General features: G+C 38.8%; 2 protein-coding genes across 3 annotated transcripts; both read right to left on the bottom strand.

The window, feature by feature from the left end:
* Nucleotides 1-1663: 1663 nt before the first annotated feature.
* Nucleotides 1664-9175, bottom strand: LRP2BP (LRP2 binding protein). The gene is made up of 8 exons (XM_010709787.3): nucleotides 8736-9175; nucleotides 8418-8509; nucleotides 6685-6798; nucleotides 5503-5645; nucleotides 5317-5422; nucleotides 4597-4820; nucleotides 3609-3774; nucleotides 1664-1872 (listed from the first exon to the last, which is right to left on the bottom strand). Exons 1-8 carry the CDS (start codon nucleotides 8770-8772, stop codon nucleotides 1807-1809), a joined length of 948 nt encoding a protein of 315 aa, XP_010708089.1. The 5' UTR covers nucleotides 8773-9175; the 3' UTR covers nucleotides 1664-1806.
* Nucleotides 9176-9543: 368 nt separating this feature from the next.
* On the bottom strand, nucleotides 9544-20327 carry UFSP2 (UFM1 specific peptidase 2). Of its 2 annotated transcripts, none has more exons than XM_010709785.3 (12): nucleotides 20116-20327; nucleotides 19906-19984; nucleotides 18621-18801; nucleotides 18471-18537; nucleotides 18023-18177; nucleotides 17336-17528; nucleotides 16253-16399; nucleotides 15601-15765; nucleotides 13855-13979; nucleotides 11901-11977; nucleotides 11141-11265; nucleotides 9544-10524 (listed from the first exon to the last, which is right to left on the bottom strand). In XM_010709785.3, exons 2-12 carry the CDS (start codon nucleotides 19967-19969, stop codon nucleotides 10438-10440), a joined length of 1386 nt encoding a protein of 461 aa, XP_010708087.1. In that variant the 5' UTR covers nucleotides 19970-19984; nucleotides 20116-20327; the 3' UTR covers nucleotides 9544-10437. The 2 variants fall into 2 exon arrangements, with proteins under 2 accessions (XP_010708087.1, XP_003205554.1); XM_003205506.4 differs by having other exon boundaries at nucleotides 18023-18180; nucleotides 20116-20325.
* Nucleotides 20328-20371: the final 44 nt, after the last annotated feature.

Raw genomic sequence — 20371 nt, 5'->3', positions numbered from 1 at the left:
TTGTGAAGTAAACATACTTGAAAAGATCTGATGCTGTAGTAGGGTAGACAAAACAATGTTGTATAGTTGCCAATTTTTATTTAAATTGTTCTATTTGACTACTCTTCTGTTTCAAATATAGATTGAAAAATAAATGTTCATATAAGCTCAAAGAAACCAGAAACTATTTTAAACATTTATGAAAAGAAGTTTTGCTTATAGTGGTAAACTAATGAATGTTGTACAGTTCTAATCTCCTTGCTGAGGATTTGAGCATTCCTTTTTTCTTGTGCATTGAAAAAGCCTTGTTGTGCAATATTACATGTAAAGCTATTGTGAAAATTTTATCAATTTTGTTTTTACCAAAGATTTCCTGTAGTTTGAAGCACTTGTAAGCAATAAATAACAAAATTCAATTTCAGTATTTGATGATTAGGTTGTACTAACAACTACAGAATGAGTTTGACAGTGCGGAATATTTATGTTTTACAGACTTACTGAAGTCTGTGTACAAAATACATATTTTAAACTGGTATCTCCAGCCAGAATGCCTGTGCTAAACGCAAGATCAGAGATTAGTGCTTCTATGAATGACTAAGTAGACATTTAATTACACTATTCCGATAGCTTCCCTGATACTACTCAGGGTTCTTTTACTCAGTTTCAGACAACCTTCAGAACTTTCCCTTATTTTATATAAAGGAAGGAAAAAAGAAACATCTTCAGTATTTTTTTAATTTATGTAAAAAATGTGTGAATATGGTCTTAAAGCCCATCTAAACAATTAAACATAAAAAAGCTCCGGGTGCCATTCATTACTCTATTTCAAATTCAGTGCAACCGTGCTCTTTGAAAAACAAGACTGACCACTTCATAAAACCCATCTGCTGTAGTGAAATCAGTGTTTTTACTAACATCTCACCTCCTTTTGCCACAGAGCTGAACAGTTCTCAAGTGACAGCGCAGCCCTCAGAAGCAAGCTTTCCTGCATATACCAAGCTTTACAAGTAAACAGGTATTTAGAAATGTGCAGGCTTACCACAGCCATCAGTAAAACTTCCCAGAGGTACCATGTGATAAAAGATTCAGTATAATGCTATTCAGACATACACACTCCTAACCAAAAGGTCTTCCAGCTGTTTCTAATTCAGAGGTAGCATAATCACATTATGAAGAAGGATAGAAAAAATGGGCCTAGCATGGCCTAGAGACATGCTTCCAGGCTGATGCCTTTTCTTCTGTAGTTCTGTAAGTAGAATTCACTAGTAGTAAAAATTGGCATGGTTCAAACTGTAAAGCTTTTTGTCATACAGACCACTTTCTGAATTGGAATCTCTCTAGTCCATGGGTAAAACATGTTAGGATGGTTCAGTAGATGTAGATGAATTAAAAAAAGCACATGAAAGAAAGTATACATGTCACTAGCAAAGCTAAGATTCAAAAATGGAATTCAGCATAAAGTCATGAGCTGTGGATGGGCTGTAAGTGAAAACTAAGCAAGTTTGGTTCAAGCTTTTCAGGGTATCTAAGTACTAAAAATGCAAAAAGCATACCATTCTTTTAATTTGGTTCACTTTGACTTACATGCTGTATAGCAGTACTGTGTCTTTAACAGAACTTGTCTTCAGTACCATTTTAAAAGTCTGTCTTTGCCATGTATCTTAGTTATGTGTGAGCTTTTTGCTTTTTTTTTAAATATCTCAGTAAATTTCTTATAAGTTATATAAATCAGAAATTCAAGCACTAAGTGAACAGTCTGTAATTGAAGATTAAAGATGACTTATTGTAGGAAGTTTGTCTAATACCTGCCAGAAATGAAGGAAGCACTTAAATTCTTCCAAGATTAGCTTTCAGTTCAAGATCGGAAGCAACATCAGGATCCAGAAGGCATGCCTTTGAAAACAAAGAACATGAAGTACTAGCTTGTAGCCAAAATAAAATTGTACACTGCCAATACAACACTAGTAAGGCTGGAAATTTTTGTATTTCACATCAGAAAAATTCAGTACTTGAAAATGAGCATGCTCAACTCCAATTGTTAGCCTTAGTTTCAATTTTTTTAATACCATTGGTTCGGTTGGCACCACCACCAGCACCCTAAATCTGCTTACACACTGGTCATTTTCGTTCAGTTCCATCATATACATCTTGTTTCCTTTGCCTTTTTTAGAACTGGGTAAAAAAAAAAACAGTAGGCCAAAAACTGCAGCTGTGCAGTTATTAAAAACAAAAGAAACCCCATTATTTTCAGTTCAGTTGAATATGACTATGATTAACAACAATTATTTTTCAGGTACAAAAGAAACTGAACATACCCACAACTCCAGTCTTCCAGTTTTACAGTTGCCCTTTAACTACTTTACTCCTTTATGTGGCCTGTCCCTTCTCTAGGATTGGAGATGTAAGAGATGCATAGCACCAATCAACAGATATAATTTATTTTTATACTGAGAAGTTGGTGATGCTTAGTTATCAGTAGCATATATGTATATATGTTGCTAGTGAACGGTGAGTGAAAGCTGTAATCTTCTGTCTGTAATGCTAGACTAGGCAGAAGACAAGGGGGAAAGACCATACCTATGTTACCATGCAGTAATGGAGTCCTGATGTACTTTTTCCAGTTCTTATCTTAGGCTACTGGGGAAAGTGTTCACAACAGCCAACCTTGTGTTTCTTTCCTGATCTCCACCTATCCTCTGAAAGGCTTTTCACAGCAAAAAACCAAAATGTTTTAAATTATGAATTCAGCTGAATGCTTGCCTAGTCTGCTAAGCCTTTTCTATCAGTGGCTGCTGTGGATAAGGAGCCACAGAAATTGCCAGCTGCTAGCTTAACATTTGCATAAATAACTCTCCATTTATTTGGACTGCACGCAGCTAGGCACTGAAGTATTTTATTTGCAGAAACAAATTATCTCTGTATGCAGAAATCACAGAGCATCTTTGCAGGACTGCTTCTACCCTCCCTCCAGTTAGCATCATCATCTTGCCTTTACTTTTAGGCATTACTAATGTAATTTAGTTTGCAGAAGGCATTATTAGTCTTCTTCCTCAGGCAGTAAATCTTCCTTCAACATTAGCACTTATTTAGAAAATGTGATCTGTTTTTTCCCTTATCTATCAGTGTTAGTAGCTCCTCGATCAATAAAAATGTAATAAAAATGATAAAATTACTTGAATAATTTAGGGAGTTCCATCCTCCATCTTACTAAGCTTTGTGCTAACTTCCATGGAATTTTTTTTTGTTGAAGCAAGTGGGCAGACAGTATCCTTCAAGGCTATGAAGTAGTTTTCAATACAGTTTTATTACTCTTCATTTTCTTGCAGAGTATTTAAAAATATTATTTAAGTTAGAGCCTTTAATAAAACAAAACAGCAAGTTTGAAGACTCACATCCAAGGCATCACTCAGTCTCAGAAGATAGAAAGTAGACTGCAAGGCTTTAGAGTCATAGAATCACCAAGGTTGGAAAGGACCTCTCTGATCATCCAGTCCAAGTGTTCACCTATTGCCAGTATTTTCCACTAAGCCACGTCCCTTAGAACAACACCAAAATGTTCCTTGAACACCTCTAGGGATGGTAACTCCACTACTCACTGGGCAGCCCATTCCAGCACCTGACCATCTTACCTTAGAATAGTATTTTTTAGCAGCAGCTTCATCTTTCTCTATGCCTCGGCCAAGATGGAGGCACCTAGCCAGGTAGAAAGCAGCTATAGCAACCCCTTTGGCTACGTATGCAGGGAGACAATCAGTCACCGTTGCTAGCATCTCGATGTTGTCATTTTCTGTAGTCCTGTTGTAGGATTTACAGCATTAGGTTAGATAATGGTATTGTGAGCCACAATTTAAGTCAACCGCCTGGAGGGCGCACGTTCCAAACAAGACCAGCTAGTCCAGACTGAACAGCCATCAGCACAAGAAGAAAACAAAGCGCTTTCTCTGAGAAGACTATTCAGCAATGAGCAGAGCAAACAGCATTCACTACTGAACTACTGCTGAATTACCAGAGCTGCTGCTATGCAATGGCATATACAGGGATCAGATAATTACAGAAACCACTCGCATGCAGATGATGACTATTTTGTGGTTCAGGCTCAGGAAGTGCGTATGCAGTATGCATCCCAATAAGCAGCGAGCGATGCAAAGCTAAAGTGTGGTGGCTTGGCACCACCTGCAGCAGCCACTTCGAGGTCTCAGGCCATGCTGCTCAGAGGGGTTACTGTGGGTTCCCAACCAGTAACAAGGCAAAAGATAGTCGGCAGAAATGACATAAAAATGGAGAGTGCAGAGAACAGAACACCTCTAGGGGTTTAAAATAAGAGCCTGGCCCAGACTGAGGACAAGGAGACAGGAAGACGGGGTTCTACCCGAGATAGTTCAAGACTGGTTAGCTTCACAGCATCAGGAAGAAAAGCTCATTTGTACTGAATAACTGAGAACTGACTTAATTTTGGTAGTGGTCTGCTGTTCCCCCTTTAAAAATGAGGTCTTGCAATTCATTATCTCAAATGTCTCCTGATCTTAAGATAAGTTTATGAACTTAATAATCTCTTTCATTTAAGTAAGTCCATTGTCTTATATGAATATATTAAGAAATAAACCAAAGTTAACTAACCTTTTGGCTCTGGCAGCAGCTGTTGAGAAGAATCTTCTACTGTAATAATATTCTACAAGGTGGCCTTGAGCATAGATGTTTCCTCTTTCTGCTGCTGCTTTCAAGCACTTCAGAGCAGCCTTACTGTTCCGACGTACACCTTGTCCATAGAGATACATAATACCAAGTGCACCCTGTGATTCCAGGCTTCCGTTGCCACATGCTTCTGAATGCCAGAAAAAGGCCTAAGCAAGAGGCACAAAGTTGTTTCCTGTTTATCTCAAATGAATGCTTTGCATTATCAAATAAACTTTTGATGTGATGATGAATTCACTTTAACTGGTTGTCTTGCGTACCGTTTCATTAAAACCTTTTATATCAGTCACTAAGAAGTGCTTATATGTAAAAGAAAGCAGAATTCCCAGAAGGCTTTTAAACCTGCATCATTTACTGAGAGCTGTCAACCAGTAACACCTGCTTCATTTTTGAAGGGCATCAAGGCTGCCAAAATTTTAATCCACTCTTTCTCTCTGATATTCCTACTAAACAGAAATAAATTTCAGCAAGAAGTGTCAAGCCAGTACAAAGGAGAGGTACTGACCATCTCCTCGTATGGGCTTATTGTCTAGGATTGCTTAGAAACACATTTTTAAAGAGTCAAATATACCACCACAATCTTTCTGTGAAATCCAAAATTAGTTGGGATTTATGGGATTTGTAAAGGGTGCAAGTGGGCTTTACCTTCCTCAGATCCTTTAGATCTGGCATGGAATAAAGCATTCCCAAAGTACTCTGGGCCTTTATGCTTGCTTTTGGATTCCCATGGTCTGCAGCAATAAGCCACAACCTAAGAAAACAGACAAAGAAAATTCAGTAGCAGTATCTCAGCATCTTCAACTCATCAGAAAAATTACTGTCTGCAATCACCTTTCAGCCTCTTCAGTTGAATGCTTAACACCATATCCTTCATAATGTGCTCTGCCAAGATTGTACGCAGCTGCAAACCTTAAGTGTCTCGCTTCTGGGGAATCAGAATTGAGTATTTTCTTCATGTATTCCACTCCCTTTTCCTACAATTGAGGTGTTACAATCATTACATTTTGACTGCAAAGCCTCTTTTTAAAATGTGTGTGGACAGTGTGGCTATCAGATTCTGACATCTCATTTACCTAAATACCTTCCACATTTGCAATTTTTTGAAAACTATTAAATTTTTGTCTAAGTGGAACTGTCTTATAACTATTGTAACATATGCTGCTTTTAAATCGCTATTATTCTATAATATACATAAATCTTTATTTTCTAGTGCACCCTCAAAGATTACTGGTGTTCAAAGCCAGGTTGGATGGGGCTCTGGGCAGCCTGGTCTAGGACCAGATCTGGAGGTTGGTGGCCCTGCCTGTGGCAGGGGAGTTGCAGCTTGGTGATCCTTGGGGTCCCTCCCAACCCAAGCCATTTTGTGATTCCACTTGGACACTGTGTAACTTCATCTCTCTTCTTGCCTTACTTCCAGAACACCAGAAATGCTGCACCACTTAGCAAAAGATGCTGGCTATTTGCAAGTCAAACAAACAGATGTGCTTCTAGTTTCTACACAAAATCTAGCATGCTTCTACATTTTCATAGAGCATGACTTTCTCTGTGCTTATCTGCATCAACATGGTAACAATAGAAGTCTTTAAAGTGCTTTGATGGTTTAAGGAGCTAATTCTGGGATATGGAGATGCTTTACACTTGGAAATACAGTTGTCTGATTTCTATTTTTACAGATTCCATTTGTATCTACACTGCTTGTTACACATTAACAAATTACTAACAATTATTAAACAAGTGACATTGCTTCCTACAGAGTACAGAGTCTTATAGTGGTACTTTGAAACAAAATTACCATGTGTATTTTTCAAATAAACCTGTTTAATTGTACCTGGTTTTGAAAATTTCTACAGCCCAGATGCCTCCTTTGATGGTGCTTTGTGAGCATCTGTACCTTATGAAACTATTTATAAATCAGTGACTTATTTATCTTAAATTATCAAGTTTATAAAGATCCTTTTAGTAATTAAAAATTGCTATTATAAGAAAAGTAAAAAGTACAGCTAGATTACTCACAGGATCCTTATTAGTGCCTAGTCCATCGTAATGCATTACACCAAGCTGATACATTGCCTGAAAATCTGTATCCTTGTTTTTTTCAAATTGTACTAATGCTTCTTCATACCTCCCCTGGGAAAGAAGGATGAAGATACAGTACAGCTTACCTCTCCAGTGGATCTCCTCATGCAGATTTTCAGACTGGAGCATTTCACTCACAAAAAAGAAGAACAAAACAAAACGCAACCACAGAAGTAGCAGAAAATGGAGAGTGAGTTAGCAACTGCAAGAACACTGGGAAATGATAGAAGCACTTCCATCTAAGGTTTTCAGGTATGTGTACAAAAAACCAAACACCTAAATATAAGTAGTGGTATGCAAATGCAGGAGAAACAGGTGCTGAGAATAAACATGCACCAGACTCAAGAGAGCTCCACTTGATGGCCTGTAAACTTCAGTGGACCACAATGTCTTGACATGGAACTCAGACTGACTTTCCAGGAGAGGGGAAGGGCAGTTGAAAGAACTGCTTCTGCCCTTTAAATTTAGTCTTTTGCCTTTACTACTTTATGGGTTTATTTTTTGTCTTCAGTGTTGTTTTTTTTTTTTCTGACATACATACAAAAAACAAGGTATGTGCAGGACAGTATAAGCTTAAGGATTCTGCAGTCTGTCTTGTCACCTCACCCACAACTCGCTCACCCCATTCTGCCTTCCACAATGACCTCACATGTTCTGCCGTTGTGACAGGGTAAGAATATAATAGGATTCATTAGGTTTATTGAATAAACTTGGTTTCCTGATGAAATACGGTTTCTCCATCTGCTTGCACTTGTTAGAAAAAATCTCAAAGAGCATTTGTTCCTGCAATGGGTTGAAGAAGAAAATGTATTTAGAAGTACACAATAGAAAACTGCAATGTAAGAGCTGACAAACTGGTGCTGTTACTAAAACATTGTTATGTAGGCATAGAAAAATACTAAATAAAACCAAGTATTTCTTGTATGGTTTGGTAAAACAACACCAGACTGCCAAAGCTTAGAAGTGAGCAGCTGCAGGACAATAAGACACCTCATGCCCAATGTTCATACAGTCCACTCCTCTGAAAGAGGAAAACAGTGCCTTCTTTCAGCCACTTGATGTGTCAGATAATGAAGTGTGGCAGCACTTGTACTCTCACTTTTCCTCTTCAGTGCTGTGAGGTTTATCATAGGGCTCTGATTGGGTGCTGATTTCTTCTAACATCTGCAGTGCTATGAGAGCACGCATTTTTAGGCAATACAGATGTACGCTCAAAAATACAAAAATGGAAACCTGGTCAAGCAGAAAATTGAAGGGTGGACAATAGTTTTCTAACATGGACATCTATGCCAGCTCAAGAAACAGTCAAGCCTGCTCCTCCTTGGTGCCACTTTTACTCCTGTCAAAAGCAATAATGAAGGCATGGAGCACCTGCATGGAACACGAGGAAGATGCCCATCTGCTCCCACTGCCAACCACAAGCCTGGCTAACCAATGCCCCTTCCTGCATTGCTGGCAGAACCGAGTCCACTGCCCCACAACAGAGCACAGTGGGTGCTGTTCAGACATACCTCAGCTTGGGAGGCCAGCTGTGCGAGAGTGGGAACACTTGGTGATTTCCATGGGAAAAAACAGGCACGGGCATCTCCTGTTGTTTTTTATGGTGTCGTTTACCACTAAAACTGAATGTAGTCGTTTAATATCTACTTTTAAAAAAGGAAAACCCCAACCTCCTCATAGTACTGCTGTCCTCTTAGAAAGCACGTCCAGGGATCTTCATCTTCTGCTCTCCTCTCCAGCGAGGCAGCATGGCTGTCATCCTCTGCTCAGAAATAAGCACACGTTTGTTTTTTTTTTCCCCCAAAAAGAAGGGAACAGTAAGCAAACTAAAACAAAAGGAAGACGAAACAGAGTGCTATGCATGATGCGGGTGGCTGCACGATGGCGCACTGGCAGAGGCGGAACCACCACCACACGGCAAAGGAAGGGCCCGGGGCAAGACGCAGCCGTCTCAGCCCTTCCGCGAATTAACCTGCCCGACCCCGTACCCGACAGCAGGCAGGCAGCCTCGCTGCGCACTTCCATGGTGGCCTGCCCCGTCCCGCCCCGAGCGCCGTTACTGCCCGCCCCGGGCGCCCTGAGGGGGAAGGCGGGGCGGTGCTGCTCGCGGGCCCAACGTCGGAAGGGAGAGGGGCTGGCTGGTGTGTTTAGCTTTGCCTCAAAGAAGCCCAACTCATACGGCAACAAAATCTAGCATCTTGCAATGCCTTGCTCTCCTTGCGCCTGGCGATGCCGAAGTTTAGCCATGTCAGTGTTAACCTGCTGAGAATGTGGTATAGAGCACTTTATCCACTTCATTGTGGCTGCTAAGGCTGTAAATACAGCATAGCATGGCTGTACTCATAGAAGTCATGTTACAAACCGCTGTACGCCTGCATGCTGCAGTTACACACACCTTATGCTGTGTGTTAGGTTATAGAATCACAGAATGGCCTGGGTTGAAAAGGACCACAACGATCATCCATTTTCAACCCCCCTGCTATGTGCAGGGTCGCCAACCAGCAGACCAGGCTGCCCAGAGCCACATCCAGCCTGGCCTTGAATGCCTCCAGGGATGGGGCATCCATAACCTCCTTGGGGAACCTGTTCCAGTGTTTCACCACCCTCTTCTGAGTGAAAAAACTCCTCTGTAGTAACTTAAAAGCAACAAAAAACCCAACGCCATTTTAGCAGTTACATAAATAAATTTGGTGTTGCATAAGCTGGAAGCAGATACATACATATTGAAGGTTATGGTGCTGCCAAAAATTAGTATTGTGTAGAATGACACTCTTAAGGCTCCCCACATTTTTTTTCCCATGTTATTCTCAGAGATGTCCAGGTGGAGAAGCTGACAAAGACCCCAGTTTTACTTGTATCACAAATATATCCTATTGCACTGATGACAGTAGAACATTTGTTTGTTCGTATGACAGGTCTTGGTCTCCTGGCTGACAAAAGAAATGCCTTGTAATCCCAAAGTCAAATTAATGGGAATCTAAGGGCCGATACAATTTTACTGGACAATGAATGGAATGGCTTGATGCTGTCACACTGTCTCCTTCTGAGAAGGAGAAAAAATCATGTATTTTCACTTCTAACAGAAGACTACAGTTTTGCTTTTTCCTACAATATTTGTATTCATACAGCTATAAATAAATAAGCATATAATAATTTAGTCTCTCATAATTTTCCTGTGTAGATGAGAGCAAAAAGTTCATAAAATTCAGTTCATACAGAATTATTTTTCTTCCTTAACCCTCATCTAAAATACCATTATCAACAGTGAAAGCAGTGAAAGCTTTGAATAGACTCATACGGTGATATCCACCTGGCTCTACAGAACCTGAAAGGTAAGAGTACAATTTTTTTTTCAGTAGGAATTTCATAAAATAAAAGGATCAGACATTTAACTTCTAAAGCTTTTAAGCATAATAAAATTGTTATATAAACAAAGTTATCTTAGCCAAAAGGAAGGAAAGAGTAGTAGTTACTTAATAATTTGTAAAAAAATGCATTCACAGCAGAAAACTCTTATTCTTTGAAGTTTCATGAAAAAAACCCAAATGTCTTGATTTAAATTATGTATGTAACATTTCTATTTCAACTGGGTTTTGATCAATTTAAAGTATTAGTCTGCTGACTAAAAAGACAGTTACTTCTAGGCCTGCTAGTACTCTGGCTAAGCATGTTCTTGCACAAGATTGGGATTTAAATAGTTTTTGGTCGTTGAGGTAGGCACAGGTTATAATAGGCATCCTTGCTCCAGAAGTCCGCGCCCTTCCAACCGCACCAGCCCTGGCCAAGAAAAAGAAAAGACACAGTTGAAATCTGTTATGAGTTTTGTCTTTCATATCCATTGTTAAATTAAGATCTATCTTACTAAAAGCAGCATCTCTTCTTTCTATATTGCACTGCCTTCTGCTGCTGCAGAGACTAATGCTGTTCTGAAACACTGTCATTCTCACAGTTCTAATTTCTCTTCTCTTGAAGAACTTCTGCCTTCCTTAGAAATATATCAGAGCCAAACTGAGCTCTTAATTTAAGGTGTGCTGTTGATCATGATTTACTAAATCAGTCCAGCTAAGCTTTTAAATTTACAGAATAGGAGGTCATTAAATGAGGTGTTTCCAATGCAAAGGAGAGACAAACTTACTCTGAGAGAGGATATTTGTTTGTACTGCAATAATTTTACACAGTTAGTGACCCAATACATCTTCTCCAGGACCACTACATTTCAGAAACTAACAATAGCTAACATGTATGCAGGTTAACTGGGATCAGCACTTCCCATGGGAACCCACTTCTCTATGGAGAACTTACAGAATGGCCAATTTCTAATTGACTATGCATTATTTAATAACATATATGCATTCATAGATGTGTGTGTGTACACACATACATGAAGTCTCACCTTTTCCAAAATAACATGCAGGTCTTCTCCTCCAGTGTAATGTGGGTCTAGAATCAAATATTTTATGTGCCCTGTTATTTCATTCCACACCACTCCTAGTATTGTGTGAGCCAAAACACCTCCACCTAACACAGGAGGAAAACAAATTGTTAATTTTTTTTCACTGACATTGTCTAAATACACAAGTCTGAAATAAAAGTACTAGTAATAAATAAATAAAACTATTTTTCATTTTTTTTACTACTGGTTTCTTGAAATACTCTCATTAAAATTAAGACGTTCTTATGAATGATATTTGCAATGATACCAACATTTTAGATTATTTAAATATGCATACTGGTTCCTATGATGAATTTGGATAAAGAATGATACTCTTCTCCTTAAAGCCAGATAAACACTACTCTTCTGAGGAGGGAAGTTTTGGGGAACTGCATGATCAATTGCCCATCTACCGAGATGAAACTTCTAGAGAAGTCAGCTTCTCTCAAGTTCTGACTTTAAAAGCAGTCTTTGAGAACACCATTCAGATTGATTTTTGTTGAGGGAAATATTGAATGAAAAAGATACCAGGCAGACTAAATTGCATTTTCTAGGCTGCCTTGAGAAGAGCGTTATTTTAATTCACTGGGGGTTTTGACTAGCTCTTGTAAACTACTAGTACCATTTGAGTACTTTTAGTACTTTGAGTACTAATTGAAATGAAGTTCACCAGAGGAAGGCCTCGAACACTGACTGGCATTCTTGATACTTCAGTACTCACCAATCATAACTGGAGTTCCTTCAGTCTTGAAATGATTAGCAAGTTCTCTTCCCTGCAAAGCGAGTTCAGAACCCTGGCTAGGTAAGAAACAGAATTTTAGATCTGTCATCCTCACAGGGCTTAGTTTTTTAAATTATCCATCACATTCGTTAACTGCACAGGTAACTGATTAGAAAGCGGCTGTTGTAGTTTAGAATTTTTCTGTGTAAATCTCTTGGGATAAGGTGGAATAAAGCATTCTTTAAACAACTTCAGAGATTCTGGCGGGGCTACTGAATTCTCTGTAAGCCTCACTGCCACTGAAGCACCTGGAGTACCCTGGTTCTGTCATGTTTCTGCTGTTTGTCTCCCACACAGGGGACAGCTAGTAAACCCCAATGGCTCCCTTCAAGAGATAAAAAAAGCACCAGACTAGCAACACATGTCAGCAAGGGGAAGTAACACAACTTCATCAGAGTCCGATAAAGATAAGGCACCAATAAAGGTGTATATACTGATGTGTCTTAAGATAGCTTTCTGCTTTAATTGCACATATCTAAGCTGCCTTTAAAAAATCGTATATGAAATATCATTAGTAATCCAGTCAAAGCAACACTGAACTTAGCCTGTTTAATTTCCCTGCTTTCCTGTTCAACTCTGCTGCAAAGAATAAATCTACATGGAAGAGTAAGCTGTACACATACAACGTGTACACATTCCATGATTCAGAGCTCACATGCTTCTGAAGGAGACTCATACTCTCCTCAGAAGACTAGCTGTACTTCCGGAAGAGGCGACAGAAACTAGGCAAGGAAATACATACAGATGTTAATATCTTGTCTTTATATTTCTTCATATTGTGCTTAATGTTTTTAAAACACAAACTAGGTGTCTGCTTCACCAGTTCCTGGAGAGATGGACTAAATACAGAGTGTAAAGCTGGAACTCTGGGAAATGGGATGGAGCATTTATAATAATGGATTTGGCACTGCTGTTGCCGATGGAGCTGTGAAGCCCTATTTGCATAAAGAAAGAGTTACAGGTGCTAGCTGAAAGCAAGTCCGAGAGAAAAATGCAGCCTTTTTGAGCTGGTCATTGGCACTGGATAGCATGACATCTCTCCTCAGCATGCTAGCGAGGCTGGCATCACAATCCTGAAAAAAAATTGCTGCTCCCTTGCAGCAGAACTGTGAGCAACTCCAAGCAGTTCACGAAGGCACTTATTCTGTATTCCTTTGCACAGGATGAAAAAACTTCACACTAGCACAGCTGTTATAAATAACAGGTGAATATCTATCTGCAAATACAAGTTGAGGAACAAAAAGATTAAAATTGGCTGTATAAAGCTTTAGGAAACACTGAAGAAACAAACTATTTTCCTACCATTAAAAGTATCTGTCACCATGGTTACATGCTCTTTTTGAATACCCACAGTGGCATTTAGTCTAAATAAATATAACTAATGACTAATATTTTGAATCAAATTTTCATACAGGCTAGGTTAGCATACATTCACTATTTCATTATTTTTATTTATCACAGAGTGCTCAGAGATTTGTTATTCTGCTTACTGCTGTCCAAGTGGTAGAAATCCAGTCATTTTACTTCCAGTAGATACTGAACATTATTCTTTTTCTCCTAAATGTATTCATAGGGTTTTTTATTGCACATAAAAGTGTCAGATTGTCAGAAGGGAAATAAATCCCTTGTTTTAATGTCATACAAATCTAGGGCGGAGGGCACTAACTTCCAGGCTGCTCAGCAATTTGCCTCAATCCTGCACTGGATGGAGTAATAATTTACTGTCAGTATCTGCCTCATGATTGATGGATTGCGTTCCTGTTGTTCCAAAATTGTGTTTGCAGATGGAAGGGAAATAGGCTGAATTTTTGCACATCAGCTTGCAGATAGTTAATCAGTTTACAGAAAATATCTTTAATAATTATCTAACTACTGAAAATATATGGGTTCTTACCTGACAAATAGTATCTTTGACGTTATTCCAAAGAGTTGATTCAAAACAAGCTGCACCTCAATTGAACCAATCCATTGCCGTGACCCAACAAATGCTGCAGGTTTGTCTCCAGCATCAACCAGGGCCTTTGCAACATTGATATAAAGAAGTAATGGAAAACTTATCAACATAGAGTAGACTTTGACCAGTTTTTTGTGTGAAAGAAATAGGTATATAAATATAGATGTTACGACCTTGCCAGTCAAAAGCAAACAGATGGTTACTGAATTCATTCATTGTGGTTTAGTTTTGGGAATGTCACTGGGATGCCAATACAGAACAGTACCAATAAGAAGAAAAAATGGAGCTGGGCTCATAGGCAGACTTCAATCTGAAATGCTGAGCTGTGTAATATTTGAGCGTACCATTTGCAGTGGAGAAGCCACTTCACAGACTGAAGTGCCTGGATTCAAGGCATCTCAGAAAAGGATCCAAAAAACAGTAGCCTGAGGAAGAGGCCCCCCAAATAACACCGAGACTTGGCATTTAAAATAAACTCTGTTCAGTTTGGAAGTTTATGTGTTGCATGCAATACTTGAGATGCCTTTTACACTTGGGGTATGTAGCCCACAAAGTCTCCTCAAGGCTGCTGCCCTCTTCTAGAAGTCTGACATGCTACAGGAACACACAGATATAAGTTGATTTTACGCTTCGGGATGGACTGAAAAATGCTCACGAAATCCGGTGTTTCTTTTATTGCTTACATCCCTGTTAGGTATGATGGAAGTCATTTCATTGAGTGAACAAACTTTGTTAAGATATTACATAAATAAATGTAATACGAAATGCTGTTTGTAGAAGGCTGAAAATAACTGGTATTTTTTGCCAGGCGTAAACGTTCGTCACCAAGCCTACACTTTTTCTTTGGTGCTGTAAACAGAAATGAACATACTCAAATTCAAAAAAGAAAATGAAGGTTCAAGTAACAGAAGAAGCCTGCTACTTTCAAAGGTGAAACTGCAAAAGAAAGCAGTAAATCAATGCATAACATCTGAGAACTAAATCAGCTGTCACTGCAGACAAAAGTCTGTTTTAAAACTGATTTTAATATGACAGATTGCACCCTTTGTTCTCTTTCATTTGGCAAAAATACTGAAAACGTTATAAACAGAGCTGCTAGCAGAACACTAATCCAAGGAAATACTTAGAAAACTATTTTAATGAAGCTTATTTGTACACAAACGTTTGACATTTGAAGATAGCTCTCCTACTATCAATCTTGTTAAAACTAATGGAGTACTATAGTTCAATTTAAGAAATTAATTTAAAATATCAAACAAATATGAAGTCTAAAATATATTAATGCGTGTATGGGAATTGCTGGGTCCTGGTCTGAACCAGTGATTGAGCACCAGGTGAGGAGACATGGCTAACTCAGGCAGCACCTGTGCAACCTGAGGTAGACCCTGGGGCCACCCCTCCTCACAATCATTTAAAGGTTAGCAGCCACAGGTGCAGCATCTCTATTTGCTGATCGTCCTCTTCTTGAGATTCTGCTAACCTTTGGAAGGAGGTAAGCTACTCTTTCCTGTACTGCTTTCTCAACTAAATCCTGACCGATACCTTTGCAAGCATGCTCCCGTCCTTTTAGAAGGCACTATTGCACCTTCTGTTGCTCACAATTTGCCATTTAAAGATAATCTGCACAAACGTTCCTAGATTAAGTCAATAGGTATAAAAGAATTGATCTGCCCAAGCATTGTGTACCTGTTGAATTTCCTTGTGTGTTGGTATAGGTGCATCAATGTAACCTTGCTGCTTGAACCAAGAACAGATGGTCTGCAAAGACCGATAAGCGCAGCCCCAGCCGCTGTCATCAATCCGATCTTGCATATAGTGATGATAACTGTATATGCCTTGTACTAAATAAACCTGCACAGAGACAGATAACACAAACAAATCTGACTGCTGTAGGATCAATTTTCAGAGGAAGTGTATACTGCTGTCATCTGGACTGTCACTTTTAGTTAAGGAGTTATAAATCTTTAGAAGAACTGAAGGTTTCTTATTCACTCGTGATCTCTCTTCTTTTGCCTTTTAAACATCTCTATTCATAGTTTTATTTTCTTGTTTTGGTTCCGAGAACCTTCTAAAATACGTACTACAAATGTGAGGTACCCTCTGAAAAGGTGTATGTTATTTCATAAGACAATGCAATTCGGACAGGTGGGAGAATGGAGGAACGTGACATGCTAAAACAACTCCATTTTGTGCAGAGACTATTTTGCTTAGGAGACCCAGTTAGATAATATCATATAGGTGAGAAAGAAAAGGTATAGAAACAAGTTACTTCTTTTGATGACAAATCTTGTAAGGAAATAAAACGTTTTTAAGAAGTTCCATCTTGATATAAACTTACCACACCAGACTCAGAACCAGGTGAATTAAGATGTAAATGTGGATTTCTGAGATAGCCATCTTTATATGGTTCATCTGGAAAATGGTAAGCATTTGCTCTCTTGAAATACGGTCTGTCACACGGCAGGTTGAACAACTCATGCAATTCCTACATGCCAGTTAAAATAAGAAGTAAAGAGCACAACTGAAATTTGGGATTAAAAGAAACATTACATTGGTTTTGTCTCTATTTTGAATTATGATCTTAACAAAATAGCTTAGCGAATGTAATTAGGTTGATATTCAGCACGTATGTTTAGTGCTAGACCTTGCCTCTAAGGAAGCTGAGGGATGCTCACCTTCCGTGTGAAGAGCCTGTCATTTCACATGGTCTTGCTACACAATGCTTGCCTCTCCCAGACCCATTCAAGATATCCCAAGAAACAAATATCTTATTTAAGTATGATAAAATACACCTTAACATGAACAAATTATATATTTTTCTCTGTAGTAGTACAGATATACACAGTGAATTACAGTCTTAACTAGTATCGAAGACCCAAATATGGTATACTATGACAGATTAAAGATACAGAGCTTATGGTTCAAACTGATTCAGTCTATTTTTATGTTGCAAGCAGAGCTCAAGATTTAACTACATCTAAAGACATATACTGCCTTTTTTCCACAGGAGTTAAAAGTGAAAGGAATCATATAATAGGCTGTCTGTATTACAGGTAATGGATTTTACCTAGCTGACCAAACTAGACTAGTTAAAGCAACATTCAGCAATCAGTGGATGAAAGTAATCTGGAAGTAGGGAACTCAGAGAATCCAGAATCAGAAATACAATACAAATTGGTTTAATCTAAAATAAATTCTATATAGTTATGTTTCCTCACAAAAATGGGACTTGATACACTTTATAAAATTTTTAATAAATCAATTTTACACTACATGTATAATTAAAAAATCAGGATCTGTTAGTATTACTTCTACACTGGCTAAATGAAAAGCTTTACCCTTGCTTCAGTGATTAACAGTAAAAATAAAAATTAGGTTATCCTAGTATTTCTTGTGCACTGGCTACATGAAAACACTTTACCTTTCTATAACTTTCCAGTTGATCATCTGAAATACCTGTAGGGTATGAAATTGTTACAAGATGATTTTTTCCTGGTAACATGAAATGAAACTGTTCTGGTACCACAATTGATGTTCCCTTCATGTATTTCATGATGCACCTTTCCATATCAGTTAATTGCTTGTGAATTGCTTTTACCAGGAGATTTTGTACCCTGTGAATTATAAGGGACAATACTTAACTAGCAGAACAGTGATGGTGTCAAACAGAAACAAATCCTATGGGAAAAACAGAAAGAAAGAATACAAAGACTTTGCATTTCCCACCTTCACCTATCCCTTAGCATAATTCTGAGAATACAGTCATCAGATGTACTCTCTTTTATACACACTGACTTGTAAGAATGACAAGAATCTTTACAGTGTTTTTTCAGTTCCTTGCTCAGCAATGGCTCTGAGTTATCCCATCTATCAGACAGTGATGAACTGATTTCTTTTTTTTTTTTTTTGTAGGTAGCAAAAAGATTGTGTCTCATGAAGATTAAGAGTAAGAAGTGTCTACAGGAGCTACTCTTGCTTACACAGTCAAATTTCAGCATATGAATACTACATGCTCTTTTATCAAATTGATACATGATAATGATAGCTATCCTTTACAAGAAAAACAAAGTGGAAAACAAATAGAAAAAAATTACAGGATAATACTTACTTTCCCCACGTTTCTTCTGGAGAAACAGAAACAACAACATCAACTGGCAATGTCATATTGATGTAGTGGTGCTCCTTATTTTCTCTTTCGATGACTGGAGCCAAAGCATCTAATGAAGGTGTCATCTCTAACATGAGGTCAATATTGATTACCTGCTGCTGCACAGAATAAAGACACCAGCAGTGTATCTCCAGCAATACATTCTCCAAGAGGGCAAAAGGAAAACTGTACAAAGTTTGATATGAAGTCCAGTAATGAAATAACTGGGTTAAAGACTGAAACTTCTGTGTATAGATCTGCATTCATGCTGAGCCTTAACCACCTTAAAGGTTTTTTTCTAACTCATTTCAACATGTCCTTTTGCATAGATAAGGCTAGGGAGGGCAGATTAATAACTTCTAAGTGATGGGTCTTCAGATAGAAACTATTAGCGTGGTGAGACACATACCATGTCTTGTAGCTTTTTATCCTTTTTCTTGACAAGCTTTCGTGGGGTTTCATCATCTTGATCAAAGCTGAAGTATCAACAGAAAATTGCATATTCTAGAAATTGCTCTAATCCTTTACAATTTTTTCTTTTTTTTTTAAATATACTCACTGTATAAATCGTTTTATCTCCTTGCAAGCAGAATCATCAGTCAGCTCTGGAATAGTGTTGATACCGTTGTTGGGCCACACATAGACTGAACTGTGGCAAACTCTTAATACAAGAACATCTGAGGACAGCTTATTTGCAAGATCACTGAAAACGTATTTCAATGCACTTTTTGCTGATGCTTCTGAAACACAGTAAATATAAAATTAACTTAAATTCTTTCATTTCTGTGATGGCTGCTGGACTAACACTTCTTTAATTGATGTTTTGATAATGAACGTAGGTGCAAGTGCTATTATAATCAGAAAAATGACTGTGAGAACAAAAAGTAAAATAAGATTTCACTTGGCAGGTCTGCCTCAAAAAAAGCATACTGTTTTCCTCAGCTTCCAAATAACAGCCTACACTGTCATTTATTCTCCCATCAAGCCTACAGTTGCAAGCTTCTGTGGATAGAAAAGCTGTTATATACGCATATATCTGATCTGTTCAGTAAATCCCGGAAAGATTGAATCAGAGCTGCATATCACTGACTTCAGATCATTTTTCAAACAACTGCCCCAAAACATACTAAGTTTTTGGAAAAAGAGTACAGTTTACCTGCAAACCAAATTTTGGAAAAGATAGATGCGTAACCAAACCAGCCACATTTTGGCAAGCCTAAATCTTAATTACTGGTACAGACTTTTGTCTTTTAGATCTTAATTTGACTTATTAGCAGTTTCACCCATTCCTTACAACCTGAACCAATACTGCATATGACAAAGCAACTTCTGCATATTAGCAGTATTGTCTTCCTTACTTACATGATCAACAACGTGTACCTAGAATGTAGTAAGGTATTAAAAAATATCTCACAGAATCTTTGAGGGTGGAAAAGACCACTGCAATCATTTAGTCCAGCCATCAAATGAGAGCCTAGCAGAGGATGGCTTCAATCCATTGATCTTTGGGTTATGAGCCCAGCAAGCTTTTACTGGGTGCAATGCCCAATTGTATTTCTTCAATTCATTAACTTAGATTTGGCTACTATTGACTTCTTCACTCAGAGCCCTTAAAAGCTAAGCTATTAGGAAAAAAACAAACAAAACTTGTCCCTGGAGACAGCCAAGGTCAGGCAGGAGGGGCTGTGAGCACCTGATGGAGCTGTAGGTGTACTTGTTCAATGCAGGGAGTGAGACCACGTGGCTTACAGGGGTCCTTTCCAACTCAAATGATTCTATGATCTAGTAAAATGCCAAGAAAACTTTTTTTTTTTCTTAAATCTATGATAGTCTTACAGACTCACCATCAGTAGTTGCTAGCTGAAATGCCAAATCCAAGCCACCTCTTATTCTGAAGAGTACGTCCATGGCTTCCAGAGTTACCTAGGGAGAAAAAAGAAGTCATTAAGTTATTTCAACATGCTTTCTCTCAGGCTAAGCTTGACTTCCAACGTCACAGTGTGGAGGCAAGGCCAGTGAATAAGCAGGTAGCTGAAAGGCACACTGGCACGTACCTCCCAGAGCCATCCTCCATTGCACGAGTGCTGTTACAAGCCGCCCACAAGAGCCGCGGAGTGACGGGCCCTTCCTCGTAGCCACGGTGGCTGCGCGTGTGAGAAGAATGGCAGAGGGGCTCGGCGGGCAACCCTCGCCATGCCGCTAACCGGGCAGATAGGGAGCCCTCCAGCCCGGCTCGCCCTCCCTCCCCCCGCCGTGAGGTGGCGCTGTGGCAGTTGCCCACCCGCGGGGACCCCCTGGGGGAGGCGGGCT

This window comes from Meleagris gallopavo, chromosome 4, assembly GCF_000146605.3.
Source record: "Meleagris gallopavo isolate NT-WF06-2002-E0010 breed Aviagen turkey brand Nicholas breeding stock chromosome 4, Turkey_5.1, whole genome shotgun sequence".
In the NCBI taxonomy this organism is placed as follows: Eukaryota; Metazoa; Chordata; class Aves; order Galliformes; family Phasianidae; genus Meleagris; species Meleagris gallopavo.
The sequence above is the reverse complement of the archived record's forward strand: the minus strand, read 5'-3'. Positions and strand labels throughout refer to the sequence as shown.

What these genes read in the sequence shown, in the direction of transcription:
- UFSP2 (XM_003205506.4), bottom strand. Translation starts at nt 19,969, where the DNA reads ATGGACGTACTCTTCAGAATAAGAGGTGGCTTGGATTTGGCATTTCAG. An exon ending in TCAGCTAGCAACTACTGATG is followed by an intron (nt 18,802 to 19,905) that starts GTGAGTCTGTAA and finishes ACTGTGTTTCAG; the next exon opens with AAGCATCAGCAAAAAGTGCA. An exon ending in ATAAAAAGCTACAAGACATG is followed by an intron (nt 18,181 to 18,470) that starts GTATGTGTCTCA and finishes TATTCTGTGCAG; the next exon opens with CAGCAGGTAATCAATATTGA.
- LRP2BP (XM_010709787.3), bottom strand. Translation starts at nt 8,772, where the DNA reads ATGGAAGTGCGCAGCGAGGCTGCCTGCCTGCTGTCGG. An exon ending in GGCTGCCTGCCTGCTGTCGG is followed by an intron (nt 8,510 to 8,735) that starts GTACGGGGTCGG and finishes ATTTCTGAGCAG; the next exon opens with AGGATGACAGCCATGCTGCC. An exon ending in ATCTAAAGGATCTGAGGAAG is followed by an intron (nt 4,821 to 5,316) that starts GTAAAGCCCACT and finishes CCTCTTGCTTAG; the next exon opens with GCCTTTTTCTGGCATTCAGA.